This window comes from Malaya genurostris, chromosome 2 (genome assembly GCF_030247185.1).
Source record: "Malaya genurostris strain Urasoe2022 chromosome 2, Malgen_1.1, whole genome shotgun sequence".
Classification (NCBI taxonomy): domain Eukaryota; kingdom Metazoa; phylum Arthropoda; class Insecta; order Diptera; family Culicidae; genus Malaya; species Malaya genurostris.
Window position 1 is genome coordinate 209,064,064 of NC_080571.1, and position 20,459 is coordinate 209,084,522.

The 20,459-nt window shown below is 38.3% G+C and overlaps 1 protein-coding gene across 3 annotated transcripts; it reads left to right on the forward strand.

Annotated features, from left to right (window-relative positions):
• The first annotated feature begins 16,486 nt into the window (after nt 1–16,486).
• On the forward strand, nt 16,487–19,673 carry LOC131427323 (alpha-(1,3)-fucosyltransferase 10). Of its 3 annotated transcripts, none has more exons than XM_058590397.1 (4): nt 16,487–18,096; nt 18,166–18,321; nt 18,381–18,959; nt 19,002–19,197. In XM_058590397.1, exons 1-4 carry the CDS (start codon nt 18,022–18,024, stop codon nt 19,053–19,055), a joined length of 864 nt encoding a protein of 287 aa, XP_058446380.1. In that variant the 5' UTR covers nt 16,487–18,021; the 3' UTR covers nt 19,056–19,197. The 3 variants fall into 3 exon arrangements, with proteins under 3 accessions (XP_058446380.1, XP_058446378.1, XP_058446379.1); XM_058590395.1 differs by having other exon boundaries at nt 17,885–18,096; nt 19,018–19,673; XM_058590396.1 differs by having other exon boundaries at nt 17,963–18,046; nt 19,018–19,673.
• The last annotated feature ends 786 nt before the right edge of the window (nt 19,674–20,459 follow it).

The window sequence follows — 20,459 nt, forward strand, 5'->3', positions numbered from 1 at the left end:
CTGTCAGGGTGTGGTGAACAACAACTCATAGAACTACTTCCCCACCTCGGCACGAACAGGAGACAGCCTTCTGCAGGCTTGCCGTTAGCGAATCGGGAGAAAACGCAGATGAAGTCGCAAACAAAAAACAGCCTTCAGCAGGCTTGCCGCTAGCGAATCGGGAGAAAACGCAGATGAAGTCGCAAACAAAAACCAGCCTTCAGCAGGCTTACCGTTAGCGTACCGTGAGAAAACGCACCCAAGTCGAGAAAACTTCAGAGCAAAATGCCTTCCACAGGCGCGCCGGTAGCGGACCGTGAGAAAAACGTACAGGGGCAGTTCGAGGAGCCGGAAAGCCTTCAGCAGGCCAGCCGTTACCGTATCGAGAGAAAACGGACAGTCGAAACATAGGCTCGCGATTCTGATCAATCCAAACAACAGGATAGAAGAAAGCGAGCCATAAGACGGACAAATTGGTCGAGGAAGGCCCATGACAACTGGCAGTCGCAGCAAGTTGCTGTCGAGACGTCAGGGACGGGATCGGACTTCCTCCTAGAAAAGGCCGAGGATGTCTGTACGTTACCGTTCAGCGAGAAAACGGACTCAAGCTAAGTAATGGCATGAGTTATGTCGACAACACATCTTCAAAACCCATAAAGTACAACGATTGAACAAGGAATTCAAGGGCACGAAACGGGTCGTAAGATCGAGAAACAAGCGAAAATCGCGTTCAACAACTGCGAGTTCCAGGGAATAAGCCTTCTGCAGGCCTGCCGGTAGCGACCCGTGAGAAAAACGCACCCAAGTATCCCGGCTGGTCAGGAAACTAGCCTCCCACGGGCGTGCCGTTGCCGTAGCGAGAGAAAACGGATGAATGAAGGACCGAATCATCTCACCGACGCGACCGGAGTGCATTGAATCGTAGTCGCCTACAAGGATCGAGTAAACCGAGCTATGAGCAGCACCAGCTCCCAGAAAAACAGGTTCACAAAATACGCAAGCGGTAGAAGTTCCCCTAAAAGCCTGAACAGGTGCACAAGGTTCAGTGATACAATAATAGTCTTGTTGGTCGGAGGCGTCACCACGAAGGTCGTCAACCCGAAGGAACGCGAATCAAGGGCGCGGTTATAACCCTTGCTTGGGCTCGTGGTGATAGGAGAGACTAAATCCTCTCGAACCTCAAATCAAACCAATTCTCTAAGACTGTCAATGCTGTAGTCAAGCCAATCAATTATTTTGCATGCTGCATGCTGTTTTTCTTTGTTATTCGTTGATCTTCTAGTTTAATTTAGCCATTAAGACTAGATAAGATCACTGACTGTTAATACTCAGTGGAAGTTTGAGGAAGGCATGCAAGAACTGAGCCGGAGACATTTTAGCCATGTCTTGTTGGCGTACGATTATCATTTTGTGCAGACAAGTTCTGCTGTTTAGTTAATGCTGCGGTAGAGTAGAAGAGAAGTTTTGGTTGAGCTCAAGATTTGAAGAGCATTCGTTAGGCTCTGGTATATTTGTGTTGGTTTGTGTTGAAGTTTGTAATCGGCACAGTCTCCGGCACACTTCTTAAAGAAGTGAAAGTTTTAGAAATTTTTCGTGAGCCACTTTCGTGCTTCACGAAAAATTTTTGCCACTGGGTAGGGTTGTGTAGCGTTATGTTAAGGATTTGAGTTAAGTCATGGTGAGATGCATATAAGGAAATTGAATCAAGCGTGTAGACAGAGTAAGAAAAAATTAGTGCAACTGGGTGCACTGCTCCTTTTGACAGAATCCGAAAAAGAGATAGCGTATCGAACGATACTCAGTTGGTCTTCCGGCGTGCTCGAGTGGATACGTGTTCTGTGAGGGCCGTTTTTTCTTCGCCTTTGGCGGCCATTGCGCGGAACGCGCTTCGGAGTGACGAAGGTTTTGGATTTGTGCGGCCGGCTATGATGTTCGGCGGGATTGTGCAGTGAAAGGCCGGCAAAAGTCACGCGGAAAAAAGGTCGGGTCAATCACCCGCGAGGCAATTAACGGAGGTCATCCAGGCAGAAGCAGAAGATCGAGGCACGTCAGGTGAAGCGGGCGGCACCCTCAATTGAGGCACTCCGCCATTGTAATCTGGGATCGCGTGTGCGGACGGGAGGAAGGTTCCTCGTTTCTGCCCATCTACAAGCACGGGCGAGCATACGAGAATTCTGCCGCTAGCCGCGACGGAGATTGACGGCGCCGAGGCCGGTAGGAAGGACAACCAGGGAAGCGAAATCCAGACAACAGTTCCGGCATATGCACAAACGGTCATGATTTGCATGATTGGTGGCGTTGGTGCAACCGATGTAATGAGAACGTGGACTTCGGAAACAGGAGTGAATGCTGAAGTGACACGGGTAAGTCTGCACAATCATTTCCTTGCATCTCATTAGTCCCAGTAGTGTGTGACGTTTATTGGTCAGCGGATCACAGTACATTGCCAACATGGCGAGAAAGTGGCATGCCATGCCCCAGATAGAGTAAAAGAGAAAACTTTAACAAAATTCTTGGAAATATATTTACTGATTACTTGAGCAAACTGACCACGTTGAATTTCCTTTTTATAGCAAGTAAACTTTCTCTCTCTACATGACGTGCTAGTTGATTGTCGCGTAGGTTCCTCTCGTCCCATTAAATTCTTGATTGATTCGGGTGCAGATGTGAACGTTATTGGAGGAACAGATTGGATAGAATTGAAACAGCAATTTGATAACGGAACAGCAAACCTAATTTTCAGTGTGAAACCATGCAATGAAAAGCTCCAGGCTTACGCTTCAAATACATCAATGAAAGTAGAGTGTCATTTCAAAGCCAATATAGAAGCAATCGATTTTAACAAACCGATAATCAATACCGATTTTCTTGTTGTGGAAAAAGGCAAAAGGTCTTTACTAGGAAGGACAACAGCCAGTGATATGGGACTCCTAAGAGTGGGAAAGGAAGTTCTCAGTTGTCAAAAACTGTTTCCAAAAATGCCAGGCGTTAAAATAGAGTTTAGCATCGATAAGTCGATCCCGCCAGCTAGGAATGCTTATTACAACATACCAGCTGCATACCGCGATGGTGCTCGACGTAGACTTGAAGAAATGGAAACGAAAGGTATTATCGAGAAAGTTACATCTGCTCCCCAGTGGATCAGTGGCATGTCTGCTGTCCCAAAGGGTAAAGATGACTTTCGTTTGGTGGTGAACATGAGAGCTCCTAACAGAGCCATCAAACGAGAGTATTTTCGAATGCCACTGATCGAAGAAATGAAGGTTAAATTGCATGGAGCCAAGTTCTTCTCAAAGCTCGATCTATCCGATGCATTTTATCACTTGGAGTTGAGTGAAGAGTCGAGAAATCCTCTACATTCCTGTCAGAAAGCGGAATGTATCGATTCACGAGATTGATGTTTGGCGTCAATTGCGCGCCCGAAATATTTCAACGCGAAATGAATCGTATCCTGAAGGATGTCAAGAACAAAATAATCTATATCGATGACATTCTCATATTCGACGAAACCTTGGACAAGCTGCATGGAACCGTTGCACAAGTGTTACAAATATTACGAGAAAATAATCTTACTCTAAACAAGGCGAAATGCACATTCGACCAAACGCAAATAGCTTTTTTGGGGCATGAGTTGAACGAAAATGGTTTTAACATAGAAGCAGCCAAAGTTAGAGACATACAGAAATTCAGACATCCTTCAACCACTTCAGAATTGAAAAGTTTTCTTGGTTTGGCATCTTTTTTTTTCATAAATACGTTTATTTCTTAAGGCAGTTTACATAAGTTTTTCTTCGCCGTAGCATCACTTTTACATAATATTCTTATCCTAATTTAATTCTAACATAGTCACAACGTTTTGCATTTATTAAAACATATTCTCTTATTACTTAAATATCATCTTAGGTAACTCGTCATTAATTATGAAATCTACTCGGAAATATTATTTGAACCAAACGATTAACTTCTATAAATTATAAAATAAGCTGTTATTTTCAGACATTTTGTTAATAATTTCATAAACTGTTTCGAGTTTGTTTGTATCATTACATTATTTTTATTCTAATTTAGCTATTGGTTGAACTCATGGACGCAGCTGGGATCAGAACTAAGTCTTGAAAGGGGCCTTTATTAAATTGAAACTCCAGTTTTCTTTATGAAATGATAAATAAGTTTCATGTATGAAAGGTCACGACAAGCAAGAATGTCTCGAACTGGGACATTGGATAGTCTACCTTGGGTACGCAAAGAATTTATTAGTTGAGATCTGACATCACGATACTCCACGCATGTCCAAACGACATGATCAATATCCCGATAACCTTCTCCGCAAGCACAATGATTAGTCTCGGAGAGCCCAATTCGAAGGAGATGTGCATCTAACGTGTAGTGATTGGACATGAGTCTGGACATCACACGAATGAAATCTCTACTCACATCCAGTCCCCTGAACCATGCCTTTGTCGATATTTTCGGAATAATTGAGTGCATCCACCGACCCAGTTCATCTTTATCCCAAGAAGCTTGCCAGCTGGCAAGTGTTCTTTGGCGAGACGAGCTATAGAATTCGTTGAAAGCAATTGGTCTCTCATAAATTTCACCCTCAATAGCACCACGTTTGGCTAAAATATCGGCTCTTTCATTGCCAGGAATGGAGCAATGAGCCGGGACCCAGACTATAGTGATTAGATAATTATTGTTCAATATGTCGTTCAGGCACTGTTTTATTTTGCCCAGGAAAAACGGTTCAGTCTTGCCAGTCATGTTTGAGCGAATGGCTTCAATTGCACTCAGACTATCTGTGAAGAGGAAATAATGGTTTGGAATTAATGTGACGATTACACTCAAACTATAATGAACTGCTGCTAGCTCTGCTATATAAACAGATGCAGGTTCTTGAAGCCTAAATGAGGCCGAAACATTATTGTTGAACATACCAAACCCTGTCGCTTCTTCAATTCGCGATCCGTCCGTGTAAAACATTTTCTCAGAGTCAATATGCCTGAACTTACTTGAAAATATTTTTGGGATTTCCGTCGAACGTAGATGATCCGGGATTCCACGCACTTCGCGCTGCATGGATGTATCGAAAAATAAAGTTGAGTCAGGGACATTTAGGAGGCTGACACGGATAGGAATATATCTTGAAGGGTTGATTTCCTGTGACATATGGTTAAAATATACTGTCATGAATTTTGTTTGAGATCGAAGCTCGACTAGTCGTTCGAAATTATTAATTACCATGGGATTCAGCACCTCACATCTTATTAGCAGGCGTGATGAAAGCTCCCAAAATCGATCTTTTAATGGAAGAACTCCCGCCAGAACTTCAAGACTCATTGTATGTGTCGAATGCATGCACCCTAAAGCAATTCGCAAACAACGATACTGAATTCGCTCCAGTTTGATAATATGAGAGTTTGCAGCGGAACGAAAGCAAACGCATCCATATTCCATCACTGAAAGTATCGTTGTCTGATACAATTTTATTAGATCTTCCGGATGAGCACCCCACCAAGATCCTGTTATTGTTCGAAGAAAATTTACTCTTTGTTGGCATTTTGTTATCAGAAACCTAATGTGTCCTCCCCACGTGCATTTGGAATCGAACCACACCCCGAGGTATTTAAAAGTTAAAACCTGTTGGATCATTCTTCCCATCATATGGAGCTGAAGCTGCGCGGGATCATGCTTTCTTGAAAAGACGACTAACTCTGTTTTCTCCGCAGAGAATTCGATACCAAGATGAACAGCCCAATCGGACAAGTGATCTAAGGTATCTTGCAATTGTTTATGCAGATCAATAGAGGTTTGGCATCTTTCGTAAGCCCGTATATAAGAAACTTTGCAGACATATCAACTCCATTACGGAGTGCGGCACGAGAACATAACTGGATCTGGGGAGAAGACCAAAAAAAGGCATTTGAACTGGTTAAAAGTTGTATCATACAATCAACAATTTCTTTAGGATACTTCTCAGATTTGGATAAAACGATCTTATACACTGACGCTTCGCCTCATGCATTAGGCGCGGTACTCGTCCAAGAAAACAAAGAAAATATACCACGTGTTATTAGCTTCGCCTCAAAGTCCTTAACAAGTACTGAAAAGAAATATGCACAAAACCAAAGAGAAGCATTAGGCGCAGTATGGGCAGTGGAGCACTTTGCGTACTTCTTGCTGGGGAGACGGTTCATATTACGAACAGATGCACAAGGAATGTCATTCATACTTAGTAGATCTCACGAAAAATCTAAAAGAGCCTTAACAAGAGCAGACGGCTGGTCATTACGACTTAGCCCTTATGACTATGAGGTTCAGTATATCCGGGGCCGCGAAAACATAGCGGATCCTTCATCGCGACTATACTGCGGAGAAGATAATGCATTCAACGATAAAGTAAGCCCCTGGGAAATATGCCATTTAGAACCGTATTCTGCTGAATTTCTCACCGAGGATGAAATTCGCACATCTACTCAAAACGATGATATACTTCTGCAGGTAATTCTGTTTAAAAAATATGCTTGACCTGAGACAAGTAATTTAACTCATTTTTGTTTAATCGTATGCATTTAGGTATTAAGCTCCCTAGAAACGGGGAAATGGTCAAGAGATATATTACGGTTTAAAGCTATTGAAAACGATCTTCGAAATAGCGATGGGATCTTAATAAAAAATTGTTGTGTGGTGATTCCTCTGAGTCTTCGGAAGAAAGCATTGCAAATAGCTCATGCAGGTCACCCTTTAGATGCAAAATTTAAAAGTATTCTACGAAAACGTGTATGGTGGCCAGGAATGTCAGCAGATGCCGAAAGGTGGGTGAAATCATGCGTTTCTTGTGCAGTAAACGGCAGACCCGAAAAGCCAACGCCCATGCAACGTTTATTTGCTCCCAAAACCGTTTGGGAAACTATTGCGCTTGACTTTAATGGTCCGTATCAAAAACTAGAAAATATCTTGATTTTGGTTGTAATAGATTTGCGTTCAAGATACGCCATAGCACGCCCCGTCAAATCAACTAAATTTGAGCATACAAGAACAGCTTACAACGCCGCAGATCACAGCATCACCAAACTTCCTCCTGAAGAGGTATTGATGGGTCGGAAAATTAAACGCGGCCTCCCACTTATTTGTCATGGAAAGTCTGACTTTGACGATAATCTACTGAACGCGAGAGACCGACATGCTAAAACTCAATCTAAAGAGAGAGAGGACTGCCGACGAGGCGCAAAGGCAAGCAGCGTGAAGCAGGGCGACACGGTCATTGTAGAACGCCAGTCGCGAGCAAAAGGGGAAAGCAGATTCGGTACGGAACGTTTCACTATAATAGAAGAACGTAATGGCAGTTTAGTTCTCTGCGATTCCGATGGAAGACAACTAAAGCGTCACGTTTCACAAACCAAGAAAGTTCTGCCGTGGCGTGATATGGATTCGAATGCGGTGAGACCAGAGCAGCGTCCCAGTCTTGATAGCACTGACAGTTTTGATCGCCATAATCGTCCCAAACGAGTAAGGAGAGCTCCTGCGTACCTCTCCGACTGCGTTCAAGTGGTTGAAGAAGAACTTCAGAGCCTAGAGTAACGATAGAGGGAAATAGCGGAAACCTAACATTAATCGATGATATCCTTGGTTCAATTTATTAGTAGTTAACTTACCTTCCATAAATCCATTAAATCCTCTGTATTTAATATAAATAACAAAACAAAGCCTTCCTTAAAATAAAACTGTTCTTCTCTTGCCAAGCTCTGCGGGAAAAATGAACGAATAGAAATGGTACTACTGTCAAGCATACCAGATCTCAGCCTCCTACGTGAAAATTTATTTTATTTAAGGAAAAACTCATTTCTCATCAATTCTTCTACTGTGCAGGAGGGGGATGTGTGGGGCAACACTGCATGACCGTGCGCCACTCTACATGTCATACTTCCTCACACATCAAACGGACAGCAACGCTGCTTGATTGGCGCGAGCCGGCATTACAGGCACAAGTTTCGAGCAGGTAAGACGTGCATCATTGTCCAGATCGGTAATCTGCGCAATAGGTGATTTCCCGAGTTAAACTGCAGATTACACAGCAGGTGAGGCGGTTTTTAATTGCACCTTGACCACAAAGGCACAACAATTATCTTCTTAAGTTCGACCGACGACACGACCTGCCACTCGTCTATTAAAACTGTATCACAAATTTAACTACCCCCCAGTAACTCGTAATGTCAAAACGAAGTCGTTCGAAAAATATATGTAACTGGCCAACAAGACTAAACTGTTGTTTTCGAATAACAGCTACCTTCACCGTGGCTACCGGTTTCGGTAATAAAAACAAATAAATTTCGTATAAATTTGTAGAATACAATTTGTGAGAAAAAACATGGTTTTATCTGTATGTCAAACAATAAAATGAGAAGATTGTGTAAATATCGATCTGCTCATGATTTTTCATGTAATGTGGAATTCTTCTAATACATACATTCACCACGAGCCAGTATTTTGATCGAATCAGAAATCAGAGTGAATCACCCTTATTCTGAATAACGACGTATTGATTTTCCGATCGAATGTGGTTCGATCGAATCTTACCTTTGATTTTGCTAGCGTTATTAGGAATACAAATGAATGCCCTTATTACCGGTGTCACTACACGGTGAAAACCAAGAGAAGTGACTGTGACCCTTATTATAGGTTTCACTTCACGGCGGAAATCAAGTGAAGTGAATGTAGGTCCTTATTACGGAAGTCGCTTCTGAGACAAAAGTAATTACTTGAATGAACTTGATGTCATTATGAACATCACGCCACCAACATTTTTAAAAAAAAAAATAGTTTTTTCCACCACAGTGATCACTTCACTACCCGCATATTCATGGCTGCCAGATGGCTGACTAAACGCTGCCAGCTGGAAAAATATGGCTGGCAGACATTCTGGTGACCGACTGCCTCACCGCTGCCAGGAATACAACTCAAACGATACACCCGTATCCACCAGGATTTTTCTACATTGAAATCTTTGACATTTCCATCGAAGGTGAGAAGACGAAAACGCTCGGCTAACTTAGATACAGACGACTTTGTTTTGTCAAATTGGATTTGACAACCGTCACTGAATCAATTTTGGTAGCCGTCTGGTGGCCATGGCTGCCCAGGTAGCCAAAACGCTATGCAGGTATGCGTGATACCAGTAATAGGTAAAATCAAGTGAAGTGGCATGTAAGTGAAGTGAATGTGAAAGTGGAGTGAGATCGGTAATAAGGGCCGAAATACGATCGTAAAATCGATGCGACGTTATTCAGAATAAGGGCGTATGTATTAAAAAATTCCATATTGCATGAAAAATAATTGACAGATCGTTATTGTATGTCTGACAATCAGTGCGGTAAAATTTCATTTTCAATCGAATGAAATAAGATGAAAATGAAATTTATGGCCGCTGACAGTCAGCATATCCCTACTAATTCGTTTGACTTTTGCTGCCATTTTCAAGTGAAGCTCCCGGAATTCATCGTCAGTTGAATAATCGTACCTAGTCAGTTGAAGTTTTGCTTGTTCAGTTTCAAGTGCCAAGTAGTCTACCTGCTTCAATGCCTTCGCTCTTGGTAGTAAGCAAATTCGAACGAATAGAATTCTAAATGGAGTAAAGTATTAAAAATGAAAACTGAAGGAGGAAGCAATTAATTTATGTATATTCTGTGATTGATATTTCAGCTATCTGGTTTGTCTTTCATCTATTTTCTTGAACCAATTCGAATGTTTACATGAACCTCATTTGAAGGCCGCTCTCACACTATTGAAAGAGATATTTTGTCATTTCAAGAGATCAACTGACGGTGGTTAAACTGAGTCTCGATTGAAGAGAAACGAGTGATGAATTGAATGCTGCCCGTTCGGGCCGTCAGCAAACATTGTGTGTGTCAGAGAGTGAAGTTTACTGCATTCGAAAGATCGTCAATGTGTTCCACATTCAGTTTCAATTGAATTGAATGAAGTTTTACAGCACTGCTGACAATCATCCTCCGTTCATTAAAGAACCGTTCCAGAAAATTTATTGTTAAGGGGTTTGTGTCCATGTCTCAAATACTGCACATATTTGTTGGTTTTATCATAAACAATTTTGTATGAAACATTTATAATAATAACAGTAATAATAGTATTTTAATTCAATATCTTAATTTATATCATTAATCATCATCCAATATTATTTACATGCGTCAAGAGAAAAGCTCTCGTATTTCAGTCTCATATGAAAAATCGGTATTAGGCGAATATCCATTTCGAACTGATATGCGGAAATTCTTGTAGAGTAACAATCAGTATTTAATTTTGCATCTTTTCAATTGATTATTTAAAGCTTATTTTGCGAAAAGAAATTACGCAAACCAGATAATTTTGATTACTTTAAAATCCGAGATTTCGTCTGAAGTTGCCTAGGAAGTTTTAAAAAGAAATTATACGTTTGAATAATGTTGATGTTTGAAGCTTTTACCTTCGGGTAATTGAAGTACCGGATTCTGTTTTTCTTCTTTGAGAAATGTGCAACAAACGATATGCGAATACACCATACAATAGACCTCGTTTCGTATCCAATTGATGTAACGCAGGTCCCCGAAAGGTCCGTTAATGGAATATCACTGACGCTATAGTCACCGATGGGATCGAAACTGCTGATTTCTTGAGTTATCCGACTGGATGACGATCCCTACCGAATTTGAATCATCTTCCGCAATAGAGGAAACAGTCGGTTGAATTTGATTGAAAATTGAAAAATTCTTCTCGTTACTTGTTTAAGTTGTTTATGTTTATTTGAACTTTTGAAGAACCTTGGTAACAAGCTCGTAGCAACCAGATCTGTGTTGCTCCAGAAGATTATTTTTATCATAACCAAGAGGTTGCTCAATTTATGGTAAATGAAGGTGAATTGTTAACAGACACTTTTAATACTGATTTTTTTTCCGAGTGTCTGGTCGTGTCGTCGGTTCGACTGTCCCTGGCGAATAACAATGCTGTTACTCCTGATGATTGTTTTTCTTTCATACGGGAATAGTTTAAATCAATTATCGGATCAACCTTAAATTTAGCTTTTTAATTGGCCTACAATCAACGGATTGCGTTATCATCGGTCGATGTGTATTTTATTCGGCCCTAAGAAGCAATATTATGTCGTTTTCGTTCGATGCCAAACAGTTTGTTTCAAGCCAATTCTGAACGTTGTTGAACTGAAAATCGAGTCAGTTTCGAACGTGGTTTTTATATCAGGTTTGCTCAAACCCCCGTTGCAAAGTGCGAAATCAACACAGTTTCGTGAAAAGTGTTTGTTTAATGAAACTACCCTGGATCAGTTTCAGCGAAAACGGCAATACTGAATAAATCTCGATGAACATTAGAAAAGGTCCCAAGTGCAACTGACAGATTCTCTTTGTTAATTACTCTTTCAGTTATTACGGCATATCAATCTTATTTGCACTTAGGACCTTTACTCGTGTTTGTCTTCAAATAAAGAAAAGAATGTGCAATGCTTCTGTTTAAGAGACGCTAAAGTTCGAATCCTATTTTCATCTTATCCTTTGAATCAATACATTGAACAGATATGTCATATCTCACTCTCATTGTTTTTTTTTCCTATATGGGATTAATGGTGAAGCTGATATGAATATTGGAGCAGTTGCTCTACTTGTCCAGTAAAGTAATGGGACGTTGGGAGAGAGTCATGGAAGCATTGATTACGTAAGTTGGAGAAAACCAAAGACATCATATTAACAAGATATCCAGCTCTCACATTTCCCGAACAAATCATTGGCAACATACTTTTTTGCGAGCATGGTGCCCTCAGGCGAGTCCGCATCGAATCTCGTACATAGAAGTAGGGGAGAGAAATGTCAAATTCGTGCGCGCCAAAACAGCAGCACTGCGCACCCATACAATTGACATGATATCACAGACTAACAGACAGGACACTCAAATTAGATTCTTCAATCATTTTAACGGTCATTCCGAATATTCCTTTATTTGGGACAGTACTCACATGTGTCATGATGGCGCCACGTTACCCTATCAAAAACATCCTGTCTGTCATCTAGACTGTGTTTATTTTTTTCATTTACCAACAGAGTTGCCATTCATACAGAATTACCTATGATGTATTGATTTGTATACGTCCATGCGAATTTCATGCAGGATACAGACTTAATACATATTGCCAAAACTATATACATAATTGTGCCTACTTCTCATCCTCAAACGCAAGACAAAATCGAACCCGTTTTGTTACAATATTTACTTGCTTCTGGTCTGCCGCCACTTAATTTCGGGTGATAACTACCAACACAATAAACAATAGTCTGGATGAACAACGTTGAGTCAAATAAATGGTTACCTTCCAACATCGCGAAAAAGTTAAATATACTATCAACGTAATCCAATAATTTATTGTGACGATTCATTTTCAAATATTTTGATGAAATCAGGCATCTCTGCAAGCAGCTGATCGGTGTTGACAAACGAGGGGAAACCAACTAGTAAAAAAACTTTTACATAACACAAGGGGTGTACAAATAGTAAATAGTTCGCGCAGTACAATATAGGTGGAGCTAGTGCATAACGAAAAATTTTTTTCATAAGAATTTACTCATACTGTCATGTCTGTTAGTCTGTGATGATATGTTGAATGTGATGCCGTGTGATGGCGATGCTGAACTGAAGATTGAGATCGCTCCAAGCTGACAGGGTCTGAGAAAACTTAATTTTTGAGCTATTTATGGTTATCTAATACTGCTGAAAACTCAACCATAAATTGGTGATCATATTCCAGATAGCATAGAGAATTATGTTGCTTCATCTACAACTCGAGATACCTATTCGCGATCAAAATCTTACGTTTTCTTACTATAGATTACTATTTTTCAATGGCGCTCTAGAATTAATTTGGAAAATCCCCAATTATTTACTGACTGAATCAATGAACTACTTTTTTTCTAAGAGATAAATGCAGTTCATCAAAAAGTAGTTATTAGTGGCAATTAGATTGTAGATTTATGATAAGGGAATATTTTCTGTTATTTAGCATTCAAAAATCATACGATTATAATTGATTAATTCTCAATTTAAATCAAAATAAACCAAAATGGATAGAAAACAAACCCCCGGTGGCGCTAGTCGTGAACAGATATCTCGTTTAACAAACGGAACGGAAGTTAACAAAAAAATTTGGTTTTGAATTTGATTATAAATACTTCTTGAACGCACTTGACGATGATATATAAGTAAGTGAAATTTATAATTTCCTAAAAATAGGTTTAGAATTCTTGATATTCTTTCATAGTTATTTACCTATTTTTCAGATTTAAATCTGTTGATGAGAGAGTTTTAAAATTACATTTTTAATGTCATTATGATCGGTCGTGACGATTATCTACAGTCTATGACAGACACGGTTAAAGTCAAACGGATAAAGAACGCTTCGTGCGCGATCAGTTATTGAAAGGTTTGGAAAATAAGAACTGCATAAGGAATGCGGGCGTATGGACATCCGACGAACTTCATTGTGCAATCTACCACAAAGAGGAAACCTACGAAACGGAAGCATGATATAAAGACACAATATCGGGAATCTGGTGTGTGTTGCGATTCACCATAGACACTTGCAGCAGTTGACACGGAACAACCGAAAGCGTACAGGAGAAAATGACTGTTGTGACAATCGACATGCGAAACAGTATAACAATACTGGAAGGCGTTTTCTGGGACGACACTCACGTTTAGATGCAACCGTCCTGCTCATCCAAGTAGTCAAATATGTACGACATTGAACAAGCGAAATTGGACATTTTGCTGCCACATGTAGACGGAAACAAATAGACATTATCGAACATAAAGCAAGTCTAAGTAAACATATGTAAGTCTGCCTCTCCATCGTAGAGAGACGAAGAGCAGACAATAAAATAATTACTTATAAATTTTCATTAATAAAATGTTACAATACTACAAAGTTGCATTAAAGTTGACCAGTAGTTGAACATCTGTGTTCCTGAGCTATCGTTCCAGGAAGTAAATACCCTTTCTTTCAAAGATGTGTTAGTCGATTGTTCTGTCGAATTTTCTTCGCCCATTCAATTTATAGTTGACTCCGGATCTGATGGCAATGTAATAGGGGGACGTGATTGCAAAAGGCTTCATCAAGAGTATTGTTCAAGACGAGCCAAACATGAACTGATACAGCCACCAACAGATAAAATTTGACCAGCTGATGGTCACATGTCGATAGAAGGTGTGTTTCAAGCAAAGATTAAAGTATGTATTTATTGAATCTTTTACAAAAGTTTTAAATTTTCTTCTAGGGAAAAGAAGAGAGATGTGGGATTGTGAATACCGTTCTTAATATATCTAGTCTTCGTTAGAAGCGAATTAATAAGAATATAGCCCTGGAAATAACACGAGCTTGTATATACGGTATTGTGATGTATGTACCCATGGTAATGTGTTGTTTGTATCCATGGTGACCTCTTTCCACTTTTGCATTTGTACATGTAACACGTATTTTCTGATTGCGCCAGCTTTGTTGGGTGATTCCAACCCTGGAATCGTTGAAGGACTCTCAGAAATGACACCAATACTAATATAAATATGTGTTCCACGTCAATACTTCCATTTTCGCATTGCGTGAGAGCGTTGCTCGTCATAATTGAATGTGTTAGTGACGATGCGAACTTTTTTCAACTTCTATTTTGATAAAAATCCTATACTTTTGGCAAGAAATGAAAAAAACTCAAACTGAAAAGTACCTTAAATTGCCATGATCGATGAGATCTGTATTTAAGCAGAACTGAGATTGCCCTTGGCGTGTACACTCGGTAAACTAGTCCGTATCGAACTGGGAATTTGTTGTGATTTTCAATTGAATTCTAAATAGAATGAAATAATCGATTCCAGGTTGTGCCTTTGGATTTCAGAATGAATTCCGACTCATTTTCCGAACAACTTAATTAAGCAGCGGTGTATTTAAACACAGCTCTTCCATGGAGCTCTGACGACTTCTACTGCTGCACACTAGAAGCGCAAATCACTGTTAAAAAGTGTTATCCCAATGAAGTTCTTTTACACCATTCTGTTGCTCGTTTGGTTTTATACCGATACAGTTGTACTTTACTCTCAAGTAAGTAATTTGTACTCACTTTCGATTGTTTAGTTCAAAAAGTCAAAAAGGGGGTAATATTAATCTAGAAAATTAGGTAACTTCTACTCTGTTTGTAATTGACAACAAATTTACCTTACTTTAACTCGTGCTTTGAGAACGTTGTGCGAGAAAACTGTGGACAACTTCCCAACTAACCAAGTTCGAATAAAAGGGTCTTATATGGCTTAAACAGCCCTCAAAATTCATCAATAGCATTCTAAGCAGCCCATTTTTAAAGTAATTATCCACACTTGAAAGTTCGCGCGACGCAACCGAACGAACTTCTAAGCTGCTTCTAGAATACATTGTTCAGCTTCTATGCAGCGAGAAAGTTCACGCGGAACTTGTTCTGTACTTTCAACTTGCGTGTACCAGCAGCGAGAAAGTGTACGGGGAACTTGTTCTGTACTCCGAACTGCCAAAAATTGCCACGTGTTTTCTTTAGCAGCTAGAAAGTTCACGCGGAACGAAAAAGTTCCGCGTGTACTTTTAAGCAACAAGGGAGTTGATGTTTTAAGTAATTGTGGAACTTCTGGTTGCTTGGGTTGTCGACGAATATTTGTCTTCTTGAAAGTGTCGGACCGGGCCACTGTTTTCTCACCGTAGTTGTGAAGGCAGATTCCGTTCCGTCAACGGTAAGTTTGAAATTGTTCTGTTAACAGTTAAGTTCTGTTTAAATATCATTAGGAATTGTCATTACAACCATATTGTGTGTGTTGATTGATTGTAAAAACATAAATAATTTAATAAACAGATTTAAGTTGATCATTTAAGCTAAGTTTTCCTTTCCTAGCACTGAGTAAATGTTACACAGAATTTGACAAATACCGTCAATAGTGTACATACTATTGAAACACTTCAATGTTGTTGCAATATATGTTTAAATTGAAAAATTTCGAATCTATTGGTAGTTAGACTATATAAATTCTTCTATAGATAACTGAGCTTTGAGCTTTCAAAATTATTACTGAAAATCCCAAGAAGAAACGCGTCATGAGTTTGCCTCACTGATACTCGTTGATATCAAACATTTCAGAAAATTTTAACTTGGACTTATTCGTTAATATGTCGGAAAATTTTATCATAAATTTATGATCATATTTCCGATGGCATGATGGACAAAACAATTGCAATATTGAAGTTTTGTGATCTGCGGGTTTTCTGTGCATTACTTCTATCGATGTCGGATTTTTTAAATATAATCATCATTCTAGTTGTTTCACTATCATTCAATAGTTGTACTCTTTGGTACATCATATGCTCTAGAATACTCCTTTACCATTCGATCATCGATCGTTGGCCATCAAAATAGTATACCACTACAGAACAATCCGATGTGTAACCTAAAAAAAGGTGGGTGGGTAATATCACAGACATAACTGGAGGACGTGAACACGAATAAAACTGACATGTTTCTTTCTCTCTTCCGGGTAAAGATAATCAAACTTTCATTGCTTCGCTTCCAGAATTTTAACGATGCATCTATACTACAGTACGACTAATTGACGGCAAACATATTCTACCATACAATTAAATAACACGCAACAAATACAGTTTTGTAGACTTAGATACTCAATAGAAATAAACTTCTTCAAATTCTTTTGGAAATACTTTAGTGGTTCTAAAAAACCGCTTTGCATAATTTGTTCAATGTTTAGAACTGTTAAAATTCAAGAGCTAATATCGACATCTGGGGCACGTTCCGAATTCAGCTGCAAATCTAGATCAAAAACTCAGGTCATAAATCTAGTTCTAGAAGTAAGGAACTGAAGTTATTTTTAGAATTTTCTGAATTGCGTTATAGAACTAAATTCTAAACTTGAATTCCAAGTCTTAATATAGGAACTGAATTCAGTTCCAGCATCTAGTTCCAGAAATCTTGTTCACAATTCATTGTTTCAACATGTAGGTTTTGAATTCTGGAAATGAATGCTGAAACTGAATTGATTAATTAAATTCTGAAACTTAGTTTAGGAATTAAACTCTGGTTTTGAATTCATTTTTTGAATGAAGGTTCGGTGTTCAGACCTAATATTTAGTTTCAGAATCTAAAATTCATATCCTGCATTTTGTTTATTAATTATGATGAATAAATCCTAAATCATATCTCTGGATTGATTCGAATCCCTGAATAAGGAACTAAATTTGAAACCAGTTTCAAAATTTAGATATAGGATTCATAGTTAAAATTCTGAACCTGTAATCTGGAACTAAATTTTGAAATAGAAGTATGAAACTAAATTTGGAACTTAAAATTAACTTCAGAATTCAGTTGAACCAGAACCTAGGGTTACCACCCCATTGTTACTGATGTTGGTGAAAGTATTTCAGCACGATTTTCAGTTCCGTCTGACTTACTAGAAAAAAATAACAATCCTCGGTCAAGATTTACCTATTACACTCGGCCTGTAGAACATCGGAGCTGAAATGTGCCTGACGGCCTCACAACCGTCGTCCTGGTTCGAAAAATGCAAGCAAACGTGGTGAGTTTTCCTCATTGTTTCCAAAAGTTTGAGAAAACATAGTTTTCGAATTATTTATGGTTATTTTACACTGTTGAAAATTTATTCACAAATTCCTGATTATATTTCTGATAGCATGGAGAAAAAATTATGTTCTTGCGTTAAGTATAACAAGAGATATTCACGATCAAAAACTTATCACTCTCCCAGAGGGTAAATTTTGAAAAGGCGCCCCATAGTAAAGTAAGTCGTATTCACGACAAAATATTATCTCAATCAGCACACAACAGCCACCGACGAGTTATGTGTTTGCGCGTTCTGAGATGTGATAAAGAAATGTGCTAAACAGTTTTGCAAAGCGTTGCGATAAATAAGCTATTCATGATGCTGCCTTAGTTTACAATCATACAGCGTTAGTGCACAATGTGGATGGGACGGTACCATAACGGTAAGATTCTGATTACTGGATTCGTATTAATTCTAATAATAAGTGCATATGTAAGTGAATTTTAAACGTATTCAATCAACCATTGAATCTAATTTTATAAAGTTTTATCAATTTTGAAGATCTATCACAAACACGGTAAACTATATAGAGGTGAAAATAATGTGATTGTATGGTGGAGTCCTTATGAAAGACATATTGAATATAATAGGAAATGTAGTTATGTAGAATGTCGATTTACCAGTGACCGGAAGGTTGTCAGTGATCCTTTTTTTCTGGTACGTATTATAACAAATATTTAAATTTCTGAATACGTTTAATGCTTTCTAATTCGCAGGGATATTTGTTTCATGGAACGAACATATCGATTCATGATCTCCCTTATCGCCGGAAACAAGAGTATTGGTTCTTATACCAAGAAACATCTCCCATTAATGCTCCTTTTCTACTACATACTATGGATTTGTTCAACATTACGGCAACCTTCAGTCAGTATAGTGACATTCCACTAACGTTGCAATCTTTTACTAGTCTAGAAGAGTTGATTGACTACAAAACAATGTACTCTTTTGGCGAGAAAACATCATTCCAACGTAAACTGAAGATGGCTCCGGTATTATACATACAATCTCATTGTGATACCATGACTGGTCGAGAATTATATGTCACCGAACTTGGGAAATATATTCAAATAGATTCCTTCGGAAATTGCTTGAAAAACAAATCATTCCCAAGTGGAATCAAGAGCAATTTTAATAATGTTGAGGATATCAAGCATTTTTATGATTTTGTGTCCAAATATCAATTTATTATAGTATATCAAGACTTAGCTTGTGATGATTACATTATTGAAAAGTTTTGGAAATCACTTACGCTGGGCGTAGTTCCAATTTATTTCGGAGCTCCAAACATCAGGGTGAGTATTTTCAATTTATATCTACAAATCAAACTTCAGTAGACTGTTGCTTTTATAGAACTACTTACCCAATCCAAGTTCAGCGATTTTAATTGAAGATTTCAACAGACCGGTGGATTTAGCTGAATTCTTGATTAAAGTTTCAAACAACGAAGAGCTCTACAGTAGCTTTTTATTTCACAAAACAGCCGACGCGTATCCTATCTCTAATCAATTACTAGTTGATTATATCTATAAAAATGATATGCACTTTGTACAAAATCGGAAAAAGCATTTGATTGCATTATTTGAATGTTATGTATGTGAAAAAGCATTTGAAAGGCAAAAGCAGAGAGCCAAAGCACGAGAATTATCCTGTCAAATTCCACGCTTCCCTCCAGGAAATGCAACTTTGAAGGCTCAGCCCAGAGTTTCTGCATTTCTAGAACGCATAAAAAAAGAATCTACGCATGTTAGAACCATAACAACGTAAAAATATGTTAAATAAGTAAATTGATTATCATTAACATAAGTGATTCAAATGCATACTAGATTACAGCGGTGTACTAGTGTTAATACGATATATTACGTGATAATTTGAGTCCAGTATTTTCTACCAAATCTAGATAGCTCTTCAATAATAAATTAAAATCGAAAGTCGCTTCAAAAATGTAATTTTTGTTAAAAATAATGATTCAAAAAAATACTAATCGGAGTCTTTTTATTTTTATTTGAATAAATTACGTTTTCCTTGTTTCAAATCAATTCATAGCAGCACCAGATTTTATGTATAGTATTAAGTATTATTATATTCTTACTTATATTCCATCTGCGAGATTAATAGATCAATCACAATGGTAGCTTGAATTTTTATTTTTCGAACACGGATTTAGAACAAATTTATTAGGTATATTTGAATAATTTATTTTAAATTTTTCTCAATTCAAAATAATAGTATAGACGACTGCTACAAAATTCATTGATGTGAACGTGACGTGTAACGTGTAAGGAAAACTTCAAGTGACAACTAAATAGGAATTGTGACTTAAGAAATGTGTTTTAGAATTACTACACTGAGTCGGGTATCTTTTAAAAAATTTCACATTTCGAGAACATTACGAAAGTACTCAAAAATTTGCATATCGGCGAAAGGCCTAACGGTCAAAACTGAGTATAAATTATTCAATCAATCAGTCCAAAATTGATTTCCTAATAATACATTCACTGTTTCATTTTTTGCTTGAATTGTATTATTAATTAAATGACAAATGTACGATTGTTGTGAATATCACGTTTATAGCGTACTCTCATTTAAATAGTAAAAAATAGGTCTAAACACAGTACAGAAAAACTTAGCCGTATCTATAAATACACTTCCTCCTGAACGTTTGCTAGAATCATTCGACATTAGACTGCGAATGGCATGGATTTTGAGTGACACGAAATGATCAGTACGTTTGTTGCGATGTTTCACTGAATGTTACGGTTTGGCAACGAAAGTAGAATGTTGGATAGCATTTA

Coding starts and splice junctions, on each gene's coding strand:
- LOC131427323 (XM_058590395.1), top strand. CDS start 18,022: ATGTGGATGGGACGGTACCATAACGGTAAGATTCTGATTACTGGATTC. Junction 18,097..18,165: donor TTCTAATAATAAGTGCATAT/GTAAGTGAATTT, acceptor TCAATTTTGAAG/ATCTATCACAAACACGGTAA. Junction 18,960..19,017: donor TCGGAGCTCCAAACATCAGG/GTGAGTATTTTC, acceptor TTGCTTTTATAG/AACTACTTACCCAATCCAAG.